Below are 15,963 nucleotides of genomic sequence, written 5' to 3'. Positions count from 1 at the left end.
CATCTCTAAACACACGAAAATTCAAGGCTTAACAAAACAGAAACATTGTAGTGCTCAAAACGAGAACAGGAAACTGCGAATGGCAAAAGCAACAGAGGAACCCAAAGCACTGAAGTGAATGGCCCACCGGGAAAACCAAACCACAGAGACTAGTTTTAAGCCTGATGTGGGAACAGGAACCGGGATAAAGACAGAAGCCAACACGCATCTATAAAAAGGAAGCTAGAACTCAATTCCCAGCACAAAGAAAGAAGCCAGGACAAACTACTCACAAGCTCAAGGACATGGCTTAGGAATGGCTTCTGCCTGTGTGAGGGGTGGAACGAGTCAACCTCTAGAAATGTAATTCCCTTGGCTGTACCACAAGCACACTACAAAAACAAGAAATAATCTAAGACTCCTGGAATGAAATACCCCTTAGGGCCCCAAAGGGACACCCATGCAACTCAAGGACACCCATGCAACTCAAGGAACCTAAGAGACTCCAAAGAAGATACTTCCCAATGAAGATAAGCCCACAAACAAAAATCACAAAGTGTAAGAAGAAATCTAACAGCATGAGAAATAGCAGACACAATAAACAGCAGAAATTAGACGCAAGAAACTCAAGATAATAGACTGATCTAAAAAATACCTTATGAGCACCTGGGTGGCTTAGTCAGTTAAGTGTCCAACTCTTGGTTCCAGCTCGGGTCATGATCTCGAGGTTGTGGATCAAGCCCCACATGGGTGGGGGGAGTTAAAAGGGCTCGCTGAGCTGAGCATCGAGTCTGCTTGGGATTCTCTCTCATCTTTCCCTCTCTGCCCCCCGCCCCGTTCTCTGTTCTCTCTCTCTCTCAAAAAATATTAATTAATTTAAAAAAAAACCTTAAAATAATATTCAAAGAGATAAAGGAATAATATATGTAATATAAGACTAGAACACTACAAAAGAAAACCAGATCTAAAAATAACTAATTAGGGGCACCTGGGTGGCTCAGTGGGTTAAAGCCTCTGCCCTCGGCTCAGGTCATGATCCCAGGGTCCTGGGATCGAGCCCCGCATCGGGCTCTCTGCTCAGCGGGGAGCCTGCTTCCTCTTCTCTCTCTGCCTGCTTCTCTATTTGTGATCTCTGTCAAATAAATGAATAAAATCTTTTAAAAAAATTAAAAAATAAAAATAAAAATAACTAATTAAAACTTCTAGGAAGCAGGGCACCCTGGGTCGCTCAGTCAGTTAAGCATCTACCTTTGGCTTAGGTCATGATCCCAGGGTTCTGGGGTGAGACCCCGACATCGGGCTCGCTGCTCAGCAGGGAGCCTGCTTCTCCCTCTGCCCCTCCCCTGCTTGTGCTTGTTCTCTCTCTCTCAAATAAATAAATAAAATATTAAAGAAAAAAAAACTTCTAGGAAGCAAAAAATTTTTCTACTAAATAAACTCCATGTCTGGGTCAAATCGTTGATTTGACGCGGCTAAAAAAGGAATGATAGAATTAGAAATAAATCCAGAGAAAACACCCAGAAAGTGGCACAGAGACTTAAAACATGGGAAATAAAAAGAAGAAGTAGATACAAAGGGAGAAACCAAGTCCTCTGATAGCTATTATCCTGACAGAATGTAAAGTAGTACAAACTTCAGAGGGCAATCACAATGTGACAATGACACATGAAACTATTCAAATACTTCTGAAAACTTTGTCAGGAAAAGCAACATTTATATGTAAGAAGTTCCCCCTGGTGAAAAATTATGAACAACCAAAATGTCTAGCAACAGATAAATAATTTAAAAACCTTGTTAAGTGTGATAAATATAAAAAAAGGGTTTTGCAGCACCTTGGAAAATGCATACACTTACTGAGTGGAAAATAATCAGAAAACAGAGTATCTAGGCAAATTATTACCATATAGGAATCATATAGGTGCATAGTCAAAAACAGGCATTCTTTATTGGAGTGAGAGGGTAAACTACTCTAACAGTCGATTCATACTGCTGTAACAATGTTGGTATAATAATTTTTAATATAGTAAATGAGAATAGGAGCAAATGAAATTAACTTTTCAAAGACAAGGAATAAATTTTTAGAAAGATCTGTAAAATATAGTCAATTGTCAAAAAGTGTACCAAAAATTTCAGAAAAGTGTCTGACCTAGATGTCTTACACAAATTATGTATGTGAGCCTTCCAATTTTCTTGTTACTGTTTCTTTAAAACTAGAAAAGAAAATGAGGTTCTCTGAAACTAATGCAAACAGCTATAGGGATAGGTCTTTTTTGTTGTTGAGTTTATCAAGGGTAATAGTTATAATTTTCAAGAATTAAACATTTCACAGGTCAAAGAAGAGACTAGATGAAAGCCTATTTATTTTCACAAATTTCAACTTCTAGAAACTTCAGTTCTATATTAGTCATGAGTTATACAATCCTTATAAATGTGTGGACTATTTGCGCTCTAAGGAAAAAGAAAAGTACATAAATTTAATAATTCTTTAATTTTACTGATTAAGGCACGGAGGCCTGTACAAGGAAAGTGACTTCTCCAAACAACACAGAGAGCTAGCCTCTGAGCCAACCTTGGTCAGACAGTCTTTAAATGTTTAAAACTAATCCTGAAGAAATGGTATGATCTCTGAGATTTGCATTAAATTAATTGAGTTTATTTTCTTTGGGGGAGCCTGAGGTATGATGGGCAGTGAGTTAATCAGGTTTGAAACTGGATGACAGGTCCACTGGGGTCAGTCATGGTATTATTCTGTGCAATTATGCACATTTTAATTTCTCATGATGAAAAAGTTTAAATAATATCTAAAATAGTAAGTGGTTGAGATCTCAAAATAAGTGGCAAATCTGTCAAACCTGTGGCCCAAAAACAGAATTACCAGACGTGTAGCAGATGACTGGTGACCTGAGTTTATTTAATGTCACTCAGCTGTGACTGCTGAGGTTTTTAAACGGTTTTCCATCATGACTGTAATAAAAGATGCATGTTTCTCATTAGACACGCGAAACTACCCAAGCTCAGAAATTGAACAAACAACCCACTGAATGAATTAGCACTTTAAATACATTTGGAAAATTACATTTGGAACAGAATTAATTCTTTAAATAAAAAAAGGGCAGATTTTCCATAACATGCGCATACACAACAGATGTTAATGAACCCGCCTTGCTACACTACACGGTGATTATAATCATCTGTATGATTACAGCCCTTAAAACAAGTAGAAGATAAAGCACTCAGAGTCAATGAAAAGACTATATAGGTCAGCACCTCTCCTTACTGCAAAACCTTCCTAACAAATCACACTGGCTACTTAAAAACAAAACAAAAAACACTAAATTTAGTAAATAGCATTCACTTGATTATTTACGTAACAGACAACACATTTCTAGGGTGCTTCGATCTGGAGAGTAGGGAATGAAACATATCCAAGAACTCTGAATGAGGTAAGAATTTAAAGGGACTAGCAGGATAACAATGCTTTTATAAACTCTTATAAATATCCATTTTTTTAAGGTTCCCCTCATGCTCATGCCCCCTCTCTCTGTGAAGTTAATCAGTAAAATCTAAAAAATAAAATAAGGGGCATCTGGGTGACTCAGTCAGTTAAGTGGCTGCCTTCGGCTCAGGTCATGATCCCAGGGTCCTGGGATGGAGCCCTGCATCAGGCTCCCTGCTCGGTGGGGAGCCTGTTTCTCCCTCTCCCTCTGCCTACTTGTACTCTCTCTCTGTCAAATAAATAAATAAAATTTTTTAAAATAAATAAATAGTAAAAAATAAAATATATATAATCCTACTACCAATAACTACTTTTAATAACTGATTTATTTACCTCCAACCTTTCTGGGTTTTCTTTCAGTCTTTTTTCTATGTATACATTATATGTATATGTAATTTATCTTCTTACTTTTATAAAACTGGTATTTTTAAAAATAATTATCTTCTTATTTTTATAAAACTTTTATAAAACTGCTATAATTTTGCTTCTTTCTTTCCTCACTTAATAATATATCATAAGTACTTCCCTAACTCACTAAATACTCCCCCCTAGGGGGAACCTGGGTGGCTCAGTGGGTTAAAGCCTCTGCCTTCGGCTCAGGTCATGATCCCAGGTCCTGGGTTCGAGCCCCACGTCGGGCTCTCTGCTCAGCGGGGAGCCTGCTTCCTCCTCTCTCTCTGCCTGCCTCTCTGCCTACTTGTGATCTCTGTCTCTCAAATAAATAAATAAAATCTCTTAAAAAAAAAATTCTCCCCAAAACAGGGTTTTTATTATTTCTGTATGGTATAATAGTCCCTCTTAAGGACGTACCATAAATTTATTTGACCAACCATCTGCTACGAAACATTTAAATTAATCCAGATTTTTCTTTTTTTACAATTATAAGTAACATGTTTGGAAAAATTCTTGAATATAATTTGTCTCAATCTTCGATTATTTTCTTGGACCCGATTCCTAGAAGTGGAATGTACCAGGTCCAAGGTCTGAACCTTTTAAACTCTTGATGCATACCGCGTTCCAGAAAAGTTATACCAATTTACACATCCATCACCACTCCTACTACTCTCCCACCACCTGTATCCTTCTGACCAGAATCCAAACACAGATGATGAGCCACGGCCCCTAAAGAGAAAAAGGAAAAAAAGAAAACCCTTTCTCTTCATAAACAAAGGGCTGATTATAAATACACAGACCTGAAAGGTGAAAAGCAGAGGGTGTTGCCTGGGGCCCAGAGCCTAGATCTGCTCGCTCCGGTCCCAAGAAAGCAGCTGCAGGCCCCTTGCACTGGTCCACCCTCCTCTCGCCCGCTGCAACTCTGGGTACACCATTCCCTCTGCTGGAACACCTCCGCCTGCGCTACTCACTGCCAACCCTCCTGCTTTTCCTCCAGAATTCTTCAGTAATCCCCAATGCGGACTGAATACTTTTCCACTCTGCTTTGACAAGCGCCTAGATTACCTCTGTTTTAGAACTTGTTTCTCACGCTAAAGTGTAATTAACTAATGGTCTGCCCACTACACGAGACAATGAGTTAAAGGACTGTCTCTTCAGCACCTGGCAGAGTCCCTGCGACACGGCACTGCAGAAAAATTCATAAATGAATTCATCACAAAGCAGGGAGTCTAGAGCAGGGGTTAGAGAAGTTTTTCTGTAAAGAACCAGAGAACAAACATTTCAGGCTTTGCGGGCCACACGGTCTCTGTCACAACCACTCACTCTGCTTCTGTGGCAGAAAAGGAGTCACAGACAATCTGTAAATGAGTGGACACGGCTATGTTCTGATAAACGTTTACTGCCCAAACCAGGTGGTGGGCTGGATTTGGCCTGTGAACCATAGGCTGCTGCTCCCTGGTTTAAAGGAAGGACCTTTAAACTTTAAAAAGTCGGGGAGGAAAGATAATGAAAGATCATAAAGACTTAAGGCTATGAAAGGCTCAGGCTAAAATGTGCATCCAGAACTCAATTATTACCATTTGTATTCCAAATTCCTTTCCTCTGTGAGTTGGTCCGTGATGCAGAGTAAGGAACGGGAAGCAACAGAAGATCAGAGAAGATGACAGGCAGCCTGAAATGGGAGCCAAGCCCTAGTGTCAGGCCGCGGCCACAGGCCAAAAAGGATGAGCAGGGTAAGAAGTGCAGCAGAGATTCAACTAGAAGGGACGCGACTGGACTTTCAAACCTGGACAGTCATCCTAACTATTGGCTATCACAAAACAGGAAATAGACTGAAGACGTCTATAGTAAATAGTTCAGAGTCTCAACACACTTTAAATTATGCATCAAAACAATACACGGGGGGCGCCTGGGTGGCTCAGTGGGTTAAGCCGCTGCCTTCGGCTCGGGTCATGATCTCAGGGTCCTGGGATCGAGCCCCGCATCGGGCTCTCTGCTCGGCGGGGAGCCTGCTTCCTCCTCTCTCTCTGCCTGCCTCTCTGCCTGCTTGTGATCTCTCTCTGTCAAATAGATGAATAAAATCTTTAAAAAAAAAAAAAAAAACAATACACGGGCTTGCCTCCACGGAGCAAAGGAGGAGAAAAGGACAACAATCAATGAGAGCTGGCCGTTCTGGTTCCGAAGAAGGTCCTTCCTCACTGCTGATGCATTCTTGCCTCTGCTGTCTCAGGCCAACTCTCCTCTCCTGCTCCCCGCCCTGCCCTCACCCTGCACAACCAGAAAACGACTCCAGCCCGAGCCCGTGTGGCCCACAAGGGCCTATTTTCTCTGCAGTGCGCAAGGGTTGTCCGAGGAGAGAGTACATTTAAGCAGAGCCTTACTTTTCATGGTCCCTTCCTCTTCCTCATCCTCTGTGTTGATCACCATGGTGCCCAGCTGCGATGGCAATGTGTCCCCGTGCTCAATCATAGTGCTGGCTCCATCAACTGCGGCACTGGCTACCCGGACAGTACCCATCTCATCACCTGCTGCTCGAACCATCGTGCCAGAGTCCATCTCATCCTCCTCCTGCAAGAGGGCAAAACTTCAAATCAGGCCCAACTGGATCAAAAGGCCTGAGTCTTTGGAATTACTATTATTGATCTCAGTGCAAGCATTTCAGGATTTGATGCCAACTGGGGTGCTAGACCCATACCCCTGAGAACTGAGAGCACTCTTACTTAACCAAAGAAGATCATAAAGTCAGCCAGGCAAGAGTGGCATATCTAACCCGGGAGGACCCTCTCCCTCTCCCCTTCCTCTCTCTTTCATAAGAGTTTCACAACAGACGGATGCCTGGCTGGCTCAGTCAGAGGAGCCCACGGCTCTTGATCTCAGGGTCATGAGTGTGAGCCCCTGTGAGTACAGCCATTTTTTTTAAAGATTTTACCCATTAATTTGATAGAGAGAAAGAAGGCACAAGCAGGGGGAGTAGCAGAGGGAGAGGGAGAAGCAGTCTCCCCGCCAAGCAGGGAGCCCGACGCAGAACTCGATCCCAGAACCCCGGGATCACGACCCGAGCCGAAGCTAGAAGCTCAACGATCTGAGCCACCCAGGCACCCCTGGGTTTGTTTGTTTTTTAAATAGTTTTACAACAGGGGCGCCTGGGTGGCTCAGTGGGTTAAAGCCTCCGCCTTCGGCTCAGGTCATGATCCTAGGGTCCTGGGATCAAGCCCCACATCGGGCTCTCTGCTCAGTGGGAAGCCTGCCTCCTCCTCTCTCTCTCTCTCTGCCTTCTTGTGATCTCTGTCTGTCAAATAAATAAATAAAATCTTTTAAAAAAATAGTTTATAACATAGAGGTGAACACCCTTGGAATCTCAGGCTTATGAGGGAGTCTGCGGGTATAAAATGTACATTTTAGTACTGATCCTTGATTCCCCCAAAGGGCATGAAAAACCAAGTTTCATACCTGAACATTTGCTGTTCCAAATAAAAAAAAAAAAAAAAAAGAGAAAAAAAAAGGTAAATGGAAGAAATGATAAGGGGGCCAAAGAGTAAAATTTGGAAGTGTCTTAGGAAGCACTGTGAGAAGAATGAGCACGGCCTCAGCAAGCCCTTGGCAGTGTCCCGGGCAGGCCATAATTCATGCAAGGGGCATCCCCAGCCCCAGGCCGACCGGTTATCCTCCCCACTCATCTCACCTGACCCGGCAATCAGGAAATAATACACACGAATGCCCGAGGCCCACGGTGGGGCCTGCCACTCACGGAGTTCTCATCGTCGTCCGGGTCCACCTCCCGCTGCTGGGCTTCCTGGCGTTTCAGCTTCACATCCATGGCCTCGTTAATTAGGTCCCGCAGGATTGACACCCCCTTGGCGCTCTTGACAAATGGGTGCTTCAATGAGAAAGATAACAACACTGGAGATGGTATCGAGGGCACCAGTGCCCACCCAGCGCCTGGCACACTGCAGGGACTGGATACCATCTGCTCAGTCCACGAATCTCTTCTTTCTCTTTCTGTTTTGGGTAAGCGCCATGAAACCACACTCACTTTATAACTGACCACACGCGCATTCGGGCTTTGCCCATCTTTTTCAGCCTGGCTGCCAAAGTCTCCTCTGTTACTCGCTGCCGAATCTAGAGATTCTCAACAGGGTGGTATCGCCCCCTAGAGGAAGTTTGCTAAACATGCTGGGAGCTGGGAGCGGTCACAGTGTTTGGAGAACACGGAGGGCATGTCAGTGGAGCCAGGGACATCAGCAAGCCTTCAAGGTGTGGAACGGTCCCACACGACAGTGAACTGTGGCACATTCTACGCATCTTTCAAATATCGCAGAGTATAGATACGCTTCAGTACATAAAACTCCAAATTTTTTTCAAGAGATAAGCGAAAAGTCCAGTAATATAAGAGATGATTTTAGAGGGTAAGACTTAAATGTCATAAAGATATTGTTTAAATAGCACCGAATAATTTACTCACCCTGCTTATTCTTCCTATACAATGTGCTACCTAGCATTGCCAACTACAAATTTAGGTAAAAAAAAGGGTTTTAGTGCAAAATTGTAGTTAATGCAGAAATACTAAAACTGGTCACAAATACATAAGAGATGTAGACCCGAATATCATTCAGCAAAGATACTTGAAACACAGGGATAGTGTAGAATGATGAAATAAATAATAAATATATAAATAATAAAATAATGGAATGTAAATGAATACAAAAAATGCTTAAATTTTTTAATATTAATACCACTGTACATTTTTGTTATTTGTGTTGGTAGTACAATAAGAAATTCACACAGTTGGGAAGTTACGTCTGGAATTTCTTTTGGGGTCTTCCCAACTGATTCGGACATTGTCCCTGCAGTGTTTCTCTTTGCAACCTGTTCTCTATTCCCCAGCACCCACCAGAGGATATATGGTCTCTAAGGTCTCTTAAGTACTCAGGAGATTAGAAGTATGCCTCAGCACATGGTGGGATTGCAAAAGAGATTTATTTTCCATAAAACTTCATCAGTAACCCCTCCCGGCAGGAAAGGACTCTGTCAATACACTTAGAAATAAGACCAACCCAGGCTCATTTGCAAGAATATCGTATTTCCTTGTTCTCTCTTCTCTCTGCTTTGAAAATCTATAAGATCATTTCCCTCCTCTTATCACATACAAATAAGCCTGGTCTGTTATCATTTAACATCACTTCTATGCCAGTGTCCATCCATTTGCTGTCCTGTATTGCTTGAATGGAATGGTTTCTGTTCTTACTGCTTTTAACTCTAAACTCATTTATGGTTCTAGGTAGAGGTATATAACTACCTCATTATGTCTGCAAGTTGAGTCAAGCTAGAGCCCCTCTCTCTATACTGACACACACTTTATTATAAATCTTTATGCCTTCATTATGTCATACACATTATACTCTTTTTAAATTATGGCCATAAACAGATTTTATTGTCTAAGAATTTCAATCCAGAACAGCAGTGAGAGTATTACGAATATACATACTATTAAAAAGGGGGGCACTGGGTCTGACATGGCTGAAAACCATTGGCCTAGCCCAGTAACAAACCACAGATGCTTGTCAAATCCACAACATACTACTTTTAATATGTGTGAAACATTATGAAAGTTACACTATTATATCATTTAATCTTCACGACATATGAGGGTATTTGGTCTCTAATTATAGATAAGAAAATTAAAACAACAGAGAGGTTGTATTATTTGCCAAGGTCACAAAGTTAGTAAACAGGAGACCAGGATTCAAACCTGGGCAGTGTGACTGCTGAATCCAACCTCCTAACCACTGAGCAGACCGCCTACAAACCCCTCCCATTCTTCCAGGCCCACGAACCGAGGTTCCCTGCTCCAGGACAGCGGTGAGCACCTACCACTAATCTCAACTCCTCATCAGAAGTGGATAGACTTGTGGGCGCTCCTGCTTTGAAACCAAGAAGACCTAGGTTCTAGTCTTTGCTCTGCTGTTTCTCAGCTGATTGACTCTAAATGAGTTAACCTTTCTAAGCTTCCATTTTTTCACCTATAAAACTGCAGTAATAGCCATCCCTCCCAGGGTGTCTGCGATGACTAAATGGCACCCAGCACACAGCAGGTGCTCACTAAAAGTCAGTTCCCAATCTCTGATCCCACAGAGCCCTCCATTTTCTTGCATTATTGTCTTGTTCAATGATTTAACATTCTTTTCTACTCAGAGTCAAAGCTCCCTAGAGGCAGGAAATGTCTTCTACTTCTTTACCGTCTCCCTACAGGTGGGTTGCCAGCATCTTTTGGCCAGTATGTGAATGAAACAGGCAGTATCCTGGGGAGAATCATACCTGTAGGAGTTGAGTGGCTGTGGCTCTCTGCTCAGGACTCTTTACAAGACACTGCTTCACAAAATCCATGAAGTTATCAGACCACAGTTCTGGCTTTCGAAACGTGGGGGGAGGGTTGGTGGGAATCATGAAGATCGCCTAGTTAAAAAAAATTTGTGGGGGGGTAAAATAAAAGTGATGCACCAATGAAAATACAACCAGAGATACCTCTGAAGTTTAAAAAAATTATTTTCTTATCCACTGATCAGCCCACCCAAATGCCAACAAAAGTCTGTGTCTCACAGTAGAAAGTATGACAATTAGAGAAGTTGTTATAGTTCTCTTTCTCCTTCTTTCATATGTATTTTTGTTCCCTCAACCTCACAGTATCTAGCAAGTTTATTTTGGTTTTTGCTAACCACAGTACACTGCCTTCAAAGTGAAAAGGCAAGACCTGAGAGCACTGATAGCCTGAAGATCATCTCAGCCCCACAGTGGTCAAATTTCCCTCCCCATAAAAGTCACCATCACCACTAGATGTGAGCAGTGAATACGAGGAGATCATAAACAAGAAAGTCCCTCAAATCACAACAGATTCATTAATGTCCAGGCCGAGGCAATTTAACGTATTTGAAAAAAAAAACAAAAACAAAAACCAGAATACCACAATGCAGTTAAATTCTTCTATTTCAAAAAATTAAAACTATTATTTACTGTCCAATAAAAGAAGAGGCAAATTAAAAAAAAACAACTCTGTAATAAGCAGCTTAAATTATATTCTTTAAATCTACTAGTAAATCCTCCCACCCTTCCCCATTTCTGCCCCCCAAAAGAGGGGACCTTATCTTTGAGCACATAAATACTTTTTTAAAAGTGTTAAGCCTTTTAATGGAAGAACTAATTAATAAAAGCGGAGGAGCTGGGCTGGGAGGTATGGAGGACTATGCAGGCACCGAGGAAGGCAGGGCCGAGGCTTTTTTTTTTTTTTTTAAGATTTTTTATTTATTTATTTGACAGAGAGAAATCACAAGTAGGCAGAGAGGCAGGCAGAGAGAGAGGAGGAAGCAGGCTCCCCGCTGAGCAGAAAGCCCGATGTGGGGCTTGAACCCAGGACCTGGGATCATGACCTGAGCCGAAGGCAGCGGCTTAACCCACTGAGCCACCCAGGCGCCCCAGGGCCGAGGCTTTTTAACAGTGCTGTGATGAGAGGTCTGGGGTGGGTACAGCTTACAAACCCCTTAGGGTGTCACGGTGATAGCTTCAGTGGAGACTGGACCAAAGGGCCCTTACTATTCTGGAAATCCAGGGAGGCTGCAAAGTACAGAGCCTCCAGATGAGGGGAGTCGAGGGAATCTATGAAGCAGAACTTACCCATGTAAATACCTCTGAGGGCAAGGCAAGAAAAAGATAACAAACAAATTGGGCTGGGTGTTAGTGACATGAGTTCAAAAAAATAGTTTGCTTTCCTCCTAACACTAGTATGAGAAAAACAGTACAGAAAACACTGTGATAAGTGACAAGGGATACCTGGTGATTAGGGAATCTTGAAGACTGATAAAATGGAAAGCCAGTGCCCTGTATAAAGGAGGGGACCACTGCCCAGCTCTAGTTAATGTTATGTTAAAATGTGAGCACCTAAATTATTAAAAATATATAGACTGCACAAGCCAAACCAAACATTTCTGTGCCCTGTGTCCTGTCAGATGGCTATCAACACACAACCCCTGACATGGAGGTGGTAGATCACACTTGAATTGATCAGTGACGACAACTAGGAGTCTAGACTGACACTTACCAATCATATACAATTAATTCATTTGCTGTTTGGTACCTAAATCGAGTAAGTCACCAGCTTTCTAATGACAATCAAGAGCTAATCACCCTACTGGTTTCCTTACCCTCATTGGATGGATATCAGCATATGGCGGCTTTCCCTCAGCCATTTCTATGGCAGTTATTCCCAATGACCAGATGTCCGCTACACAGTTGTATCCAATTTCCTGAATCACTTCTGGAGCCATCCAAAATGGTGTTCCTATCACTGTGTTTCTTTTGGCCATGGTATCCTAAAACAGAGAAAAGTAGAGATCAACAATAAGCATTAAAACTAGTGAGGAAAAGAGACTTTTCCAACAATAAGAAGCATCTTATACTTGGGATACATATAAAAACCACATTCAATGCACAACTGAGCAGGTCACAAAAGAAATTCAAATGACCTGGAAACATAAAAGATTCTCAATTCTTAAAACACACACATTAAAAAACCTGCAAAAAATAACAAACACTAAAATGAGGTTGACAAAAACTTAAAAGGTTAATAATAACGAGTGCTGATAACAGCACAGAAAGTCAGGCACTGGAATAACGTTACTAGAGTATAAATGGGTACAATTTTTGTGGGCAATTTGGCAATATTTATAAACTTTAAGTGTGCATATCCTTTGATCCAAATCTTTTTCTAGAAATGGATCTTATGTGCAGGTGCCCGAATACACATCCACAGGTATTGGAGAAATATCTGTAGTAGAGACAAGAAAAAGAAAAAGGAAACAACTCAAATGACCATCTAAAGGGGTAAATTAAATATCCACTGTAATTTTTTTAAAGATTTATTTAGGGCTGCCTAGGTGGCTTAGTCAGTTGAGCATCCAGCCCTTGATTTTTGGCTCAGGTCATGATCTCAGGCCCTGGGGATCAAGCCCCAAGTCCGGCTCCCCGCTAGGCAGAGAGTCTGTTTCTCTCCCTCTCCCTCTGCCCCCCCCATCCCCCCAACCCCTACTCACACACGTGCTCTCACTCAAATTTTTTTTTTAAAGATTTATTTATATTCGAGGGGCGCCTGGGTGGCTCAGTGGGTTAAAGCCTCTGCCTTCGGCTCAGGTCATGATCCCAGGGTCCTGGGATCGAGCCCCACATCGGGCTTTCTGCTCAGCAGGGAGCCTGCTTCCTCCTCTCTCTCTCTCTGCCCTCCTCTCTGCCTACTTGTGATCTCTGTCTGTCAAATAAATAAATAAATAAATAATCTTAAAAAAAAAAAGATTTATTTATATTCGAGAGAGAGGGTACATGCAAGTGGGGGGAGGCGGAGGGGGAGATAGAGGGAGAGGGAGAATCTCAAGCAGACTCCCTGCTAAGCATGAGACCTGATGTGGGGCTTGATCCCACAGCCCTGATCTCATGACCTGACCTGAAATCAGGAATCAGACCAACTGAAACACCCAAGTGCCCCATCCACCATATATTTTTTTAAAAAGGAGATAGATTCATTTTCCTGGCATGGAAAAATGTACAAGGCATATTATAAAGAGAAAATCAGGTTGCAAAGTTATATATAATTATATTGTCATATATATTATGTATATATGACAAAACAGCAACCAATAATAACAAGTATTGTTGTTACATGGATAGCAAAAGAAAAATCTCCATACACACTGAACTATTAACAACAGTTGTATCTAGAAGGTGGAATCACGAAGGACTTTCACTTTCCATCCCATATACTCCTATAACACTCTGATGAGTTACATGAATATACAGTAAATGTGCTATCCAAAAATTTAAAAAAGAAAAATCATATTTGTATACATCTATGTACACACATAATTTTTCTTTTATCATAGAATATATTCTATAAAATAGAAAGTAAACATAGAGAAAGTCTTAGTTTGGGTCTTAGAGAAAAATGTAGGAGTCTAGCTCACATAGGCAAATAACTATTTGCCTACTTCCCCAGAACAGTATGGCCTTAAAGAAAGAGAACCTTTCTAGAGCTCTTGTATTTTGGGAAGAGGATTTTAAACAGAGCTAAATATGCAACAGGACTTGCCGTCACTCCTGTTCCTTCTGAAATGCCTATGGCTTCAGTTAGACTAGGCCAGTCAGGAGCAAATGATAGGTAATATTTTTAAATTGATCTTACTTAGTTGGTCCTATGTAAAAACTAGCACAGGAACTAACTTAATCGCTTAGTCATTTCCTTTGCTCCGAAACTTAAATTTGCAGTTTCCAAATGGGGCTACTCAAAGTTGTTTTCAAGAATTTTATCCTTGAAATACTCATTATTTCGAAAGGAGTATTTAGATATCTAGAAAGTTTTTGAAAACTGAGAATAATGAGTAGATACTAACCCACCTTGATCTGTATGACAAAGTTATATTGGTGCAGGAGCATAACATGGGAAAATATTAAATCCAGAAAAAGACAATGGCATTGTATGTGTATTTATGTGTGTGTGTGCGCGCACACACACACACACACACACACACACACACATAGCTTGAAGATATGATTAAAATGTAATTCCAAATTACAAGCAAAGGACAAAAAAAGTGCTGGGCATCTGGCTAGTCATTTGCAAAATTCTATACTTAATTTCCTAACTTACATTTCTACCAAAGGAAGTTCAAATAGGTTGAAAATTTAAATACAAAGAACGAATCCACAAAGTACTAAAGGAAGTATAGATGAACAGTTATACAATGTTGGAGCAGAAAAGGACTTTTATAGGTGACAGTGAAGGCAGAAACCATAATATAAATGGGATATATAGAATTTGGAAACTTCGGCATTTAAAGGAAAACCATAATCAAAGTAAAAAGATAACTAGCAAACTACAAAAAGATGTTTCAACATACATAACAAAGGAGTAACAATTTTAACATATAATTTTTTTAAGCTTTGGTTTCTCTTTTTCAGCAAGTAATTTTTTTAAAAAGTCCAACACAATTAGCAAAATTAAGATGAACAGTTAAGTTACAAAAGAAGAATTACAAGTGGCCAATAATCAAATGTAAAAATATTGTTTCAAAATGATTTAAAAAATACAATTTATTGCTCACTTGGTATTGGCAAATATAAGGGAAAATGGGTACATTCTTTTTTTTAATTAATTATTTGATTTATTCATTTTAAGTAGGCTGCACCCAATGTGGGACTTGAACTCACAACCTTGGGATCAAAGGTCACACTCTCTACTAAGCCAGACAGGCACCCCAAAAATGGATTTATATACATTTATATACTATAGTTGGAAGCATAAATTTTTCCCTCAAAGCACTTTATGTGTTAATAACAAAATCTTTTGAAAGACCCAGTAATCACAAAATGGAATAAATTTCTGATTTTCTTTTTTAAACATCAAAGCAATTTTTGTGCCATTGCAATACTTTATTAAACTCCCTAACATAATCCAGGCAGATTTAAAAACAAAAACCAAAAAACAAACAAAAAATTCTACCTAATACCAGCCCTAAACAAACAAAAAGTATTTTTACTACCACCCAAGAAAACAGATACATATCGCTGTTGTGAATTTTAGTATGTATCTGTCCAGAACTGTTTCTATGTTTCTACGTATATGTCATACATACTTAGGTATTCTTCAAAATCAGGTAATTCTGTATTTCCTGTTTTGAAAACGTGGTTTTTGTCTTTGCCATACACTGGTGAGGTAGGAGGAGAGTCAAAAGACTGTATCCGGGAACCGGACGAGGAGTGTTTTTAGTAAAGTAACTGCCAACTGCTACCCAGTTGAGATGGTGTTAGGTCTTATTCAAGAAAAGCAGTTGGGACTGAATTTTTCTTCCTTTTGCAAATACGATGAATAGAATTTCAACTTCTACCCTGTCATTCTTGTTTTAGCTTTTATTTTTATCCAAAGTTAAACCATGGGACCTAAACCCCAGGAAAAGATCTAAAATAACCCAGGAGCTCTTTTGTAACTTAGTGGTACCTTCCATTACCTTTTTACAAATATAATGAAATTGAGTATTTTATTGAAAAAGAAAAAATGACTA

The 15,963-nt window shown here is 40.6% G+C and overlaps 1 protein-coding gene across 1 annotated transcript in view; it reads right to left on the bottom strand.

The window, feature by feature from the left end:
* STK4 (serine/threonine kinase 4) overlaps positions 1–15,963 on the bottom strand; it is a 95,324-nt gene that overhangs the window by 58,664 nt on the left and 20,697 nt on the right. The window contains exons 6-9 of the mRNA XM_047745281.1: positions 12,061–12,228; positions 10,184–10,321; positions 7,617–7,745; positions 6,250–6,436 (exon numbers count right to left, since the gene is read on the bottom strand). Coding sequence (XP_047601237.1) covers positions 6,250–6,436; positions 7,617–7,745; positions 10,184–10,321; positions 12,061–12,228 — 622 coding nt within the window. The remainder of the gene's footprint in view (positions 1–6,249; positions 6,437–7,616; positions 7,746–10,183; positions 10,322–12,060; positions 12,229–15,963) is intronic.

The sequence above is a fragment of the Lutra lutra genome, chromosome 9 (genome assembly GCF_902655055.1).
Source record: "Lutra lutra chromosome 9, mLutLut1.2, whole genome shotgun sequence".
Lineage (NCBI taxonomy): Eukaryota > Metazoa > Chordata > Mammalia > Carnivora > Mustelidae > Lutra > Lutra lutra.
Note: the sequence above shows the minus strand (reverse complement) of the source record. Positions and strands in the feature narration are given on the sequence as shown.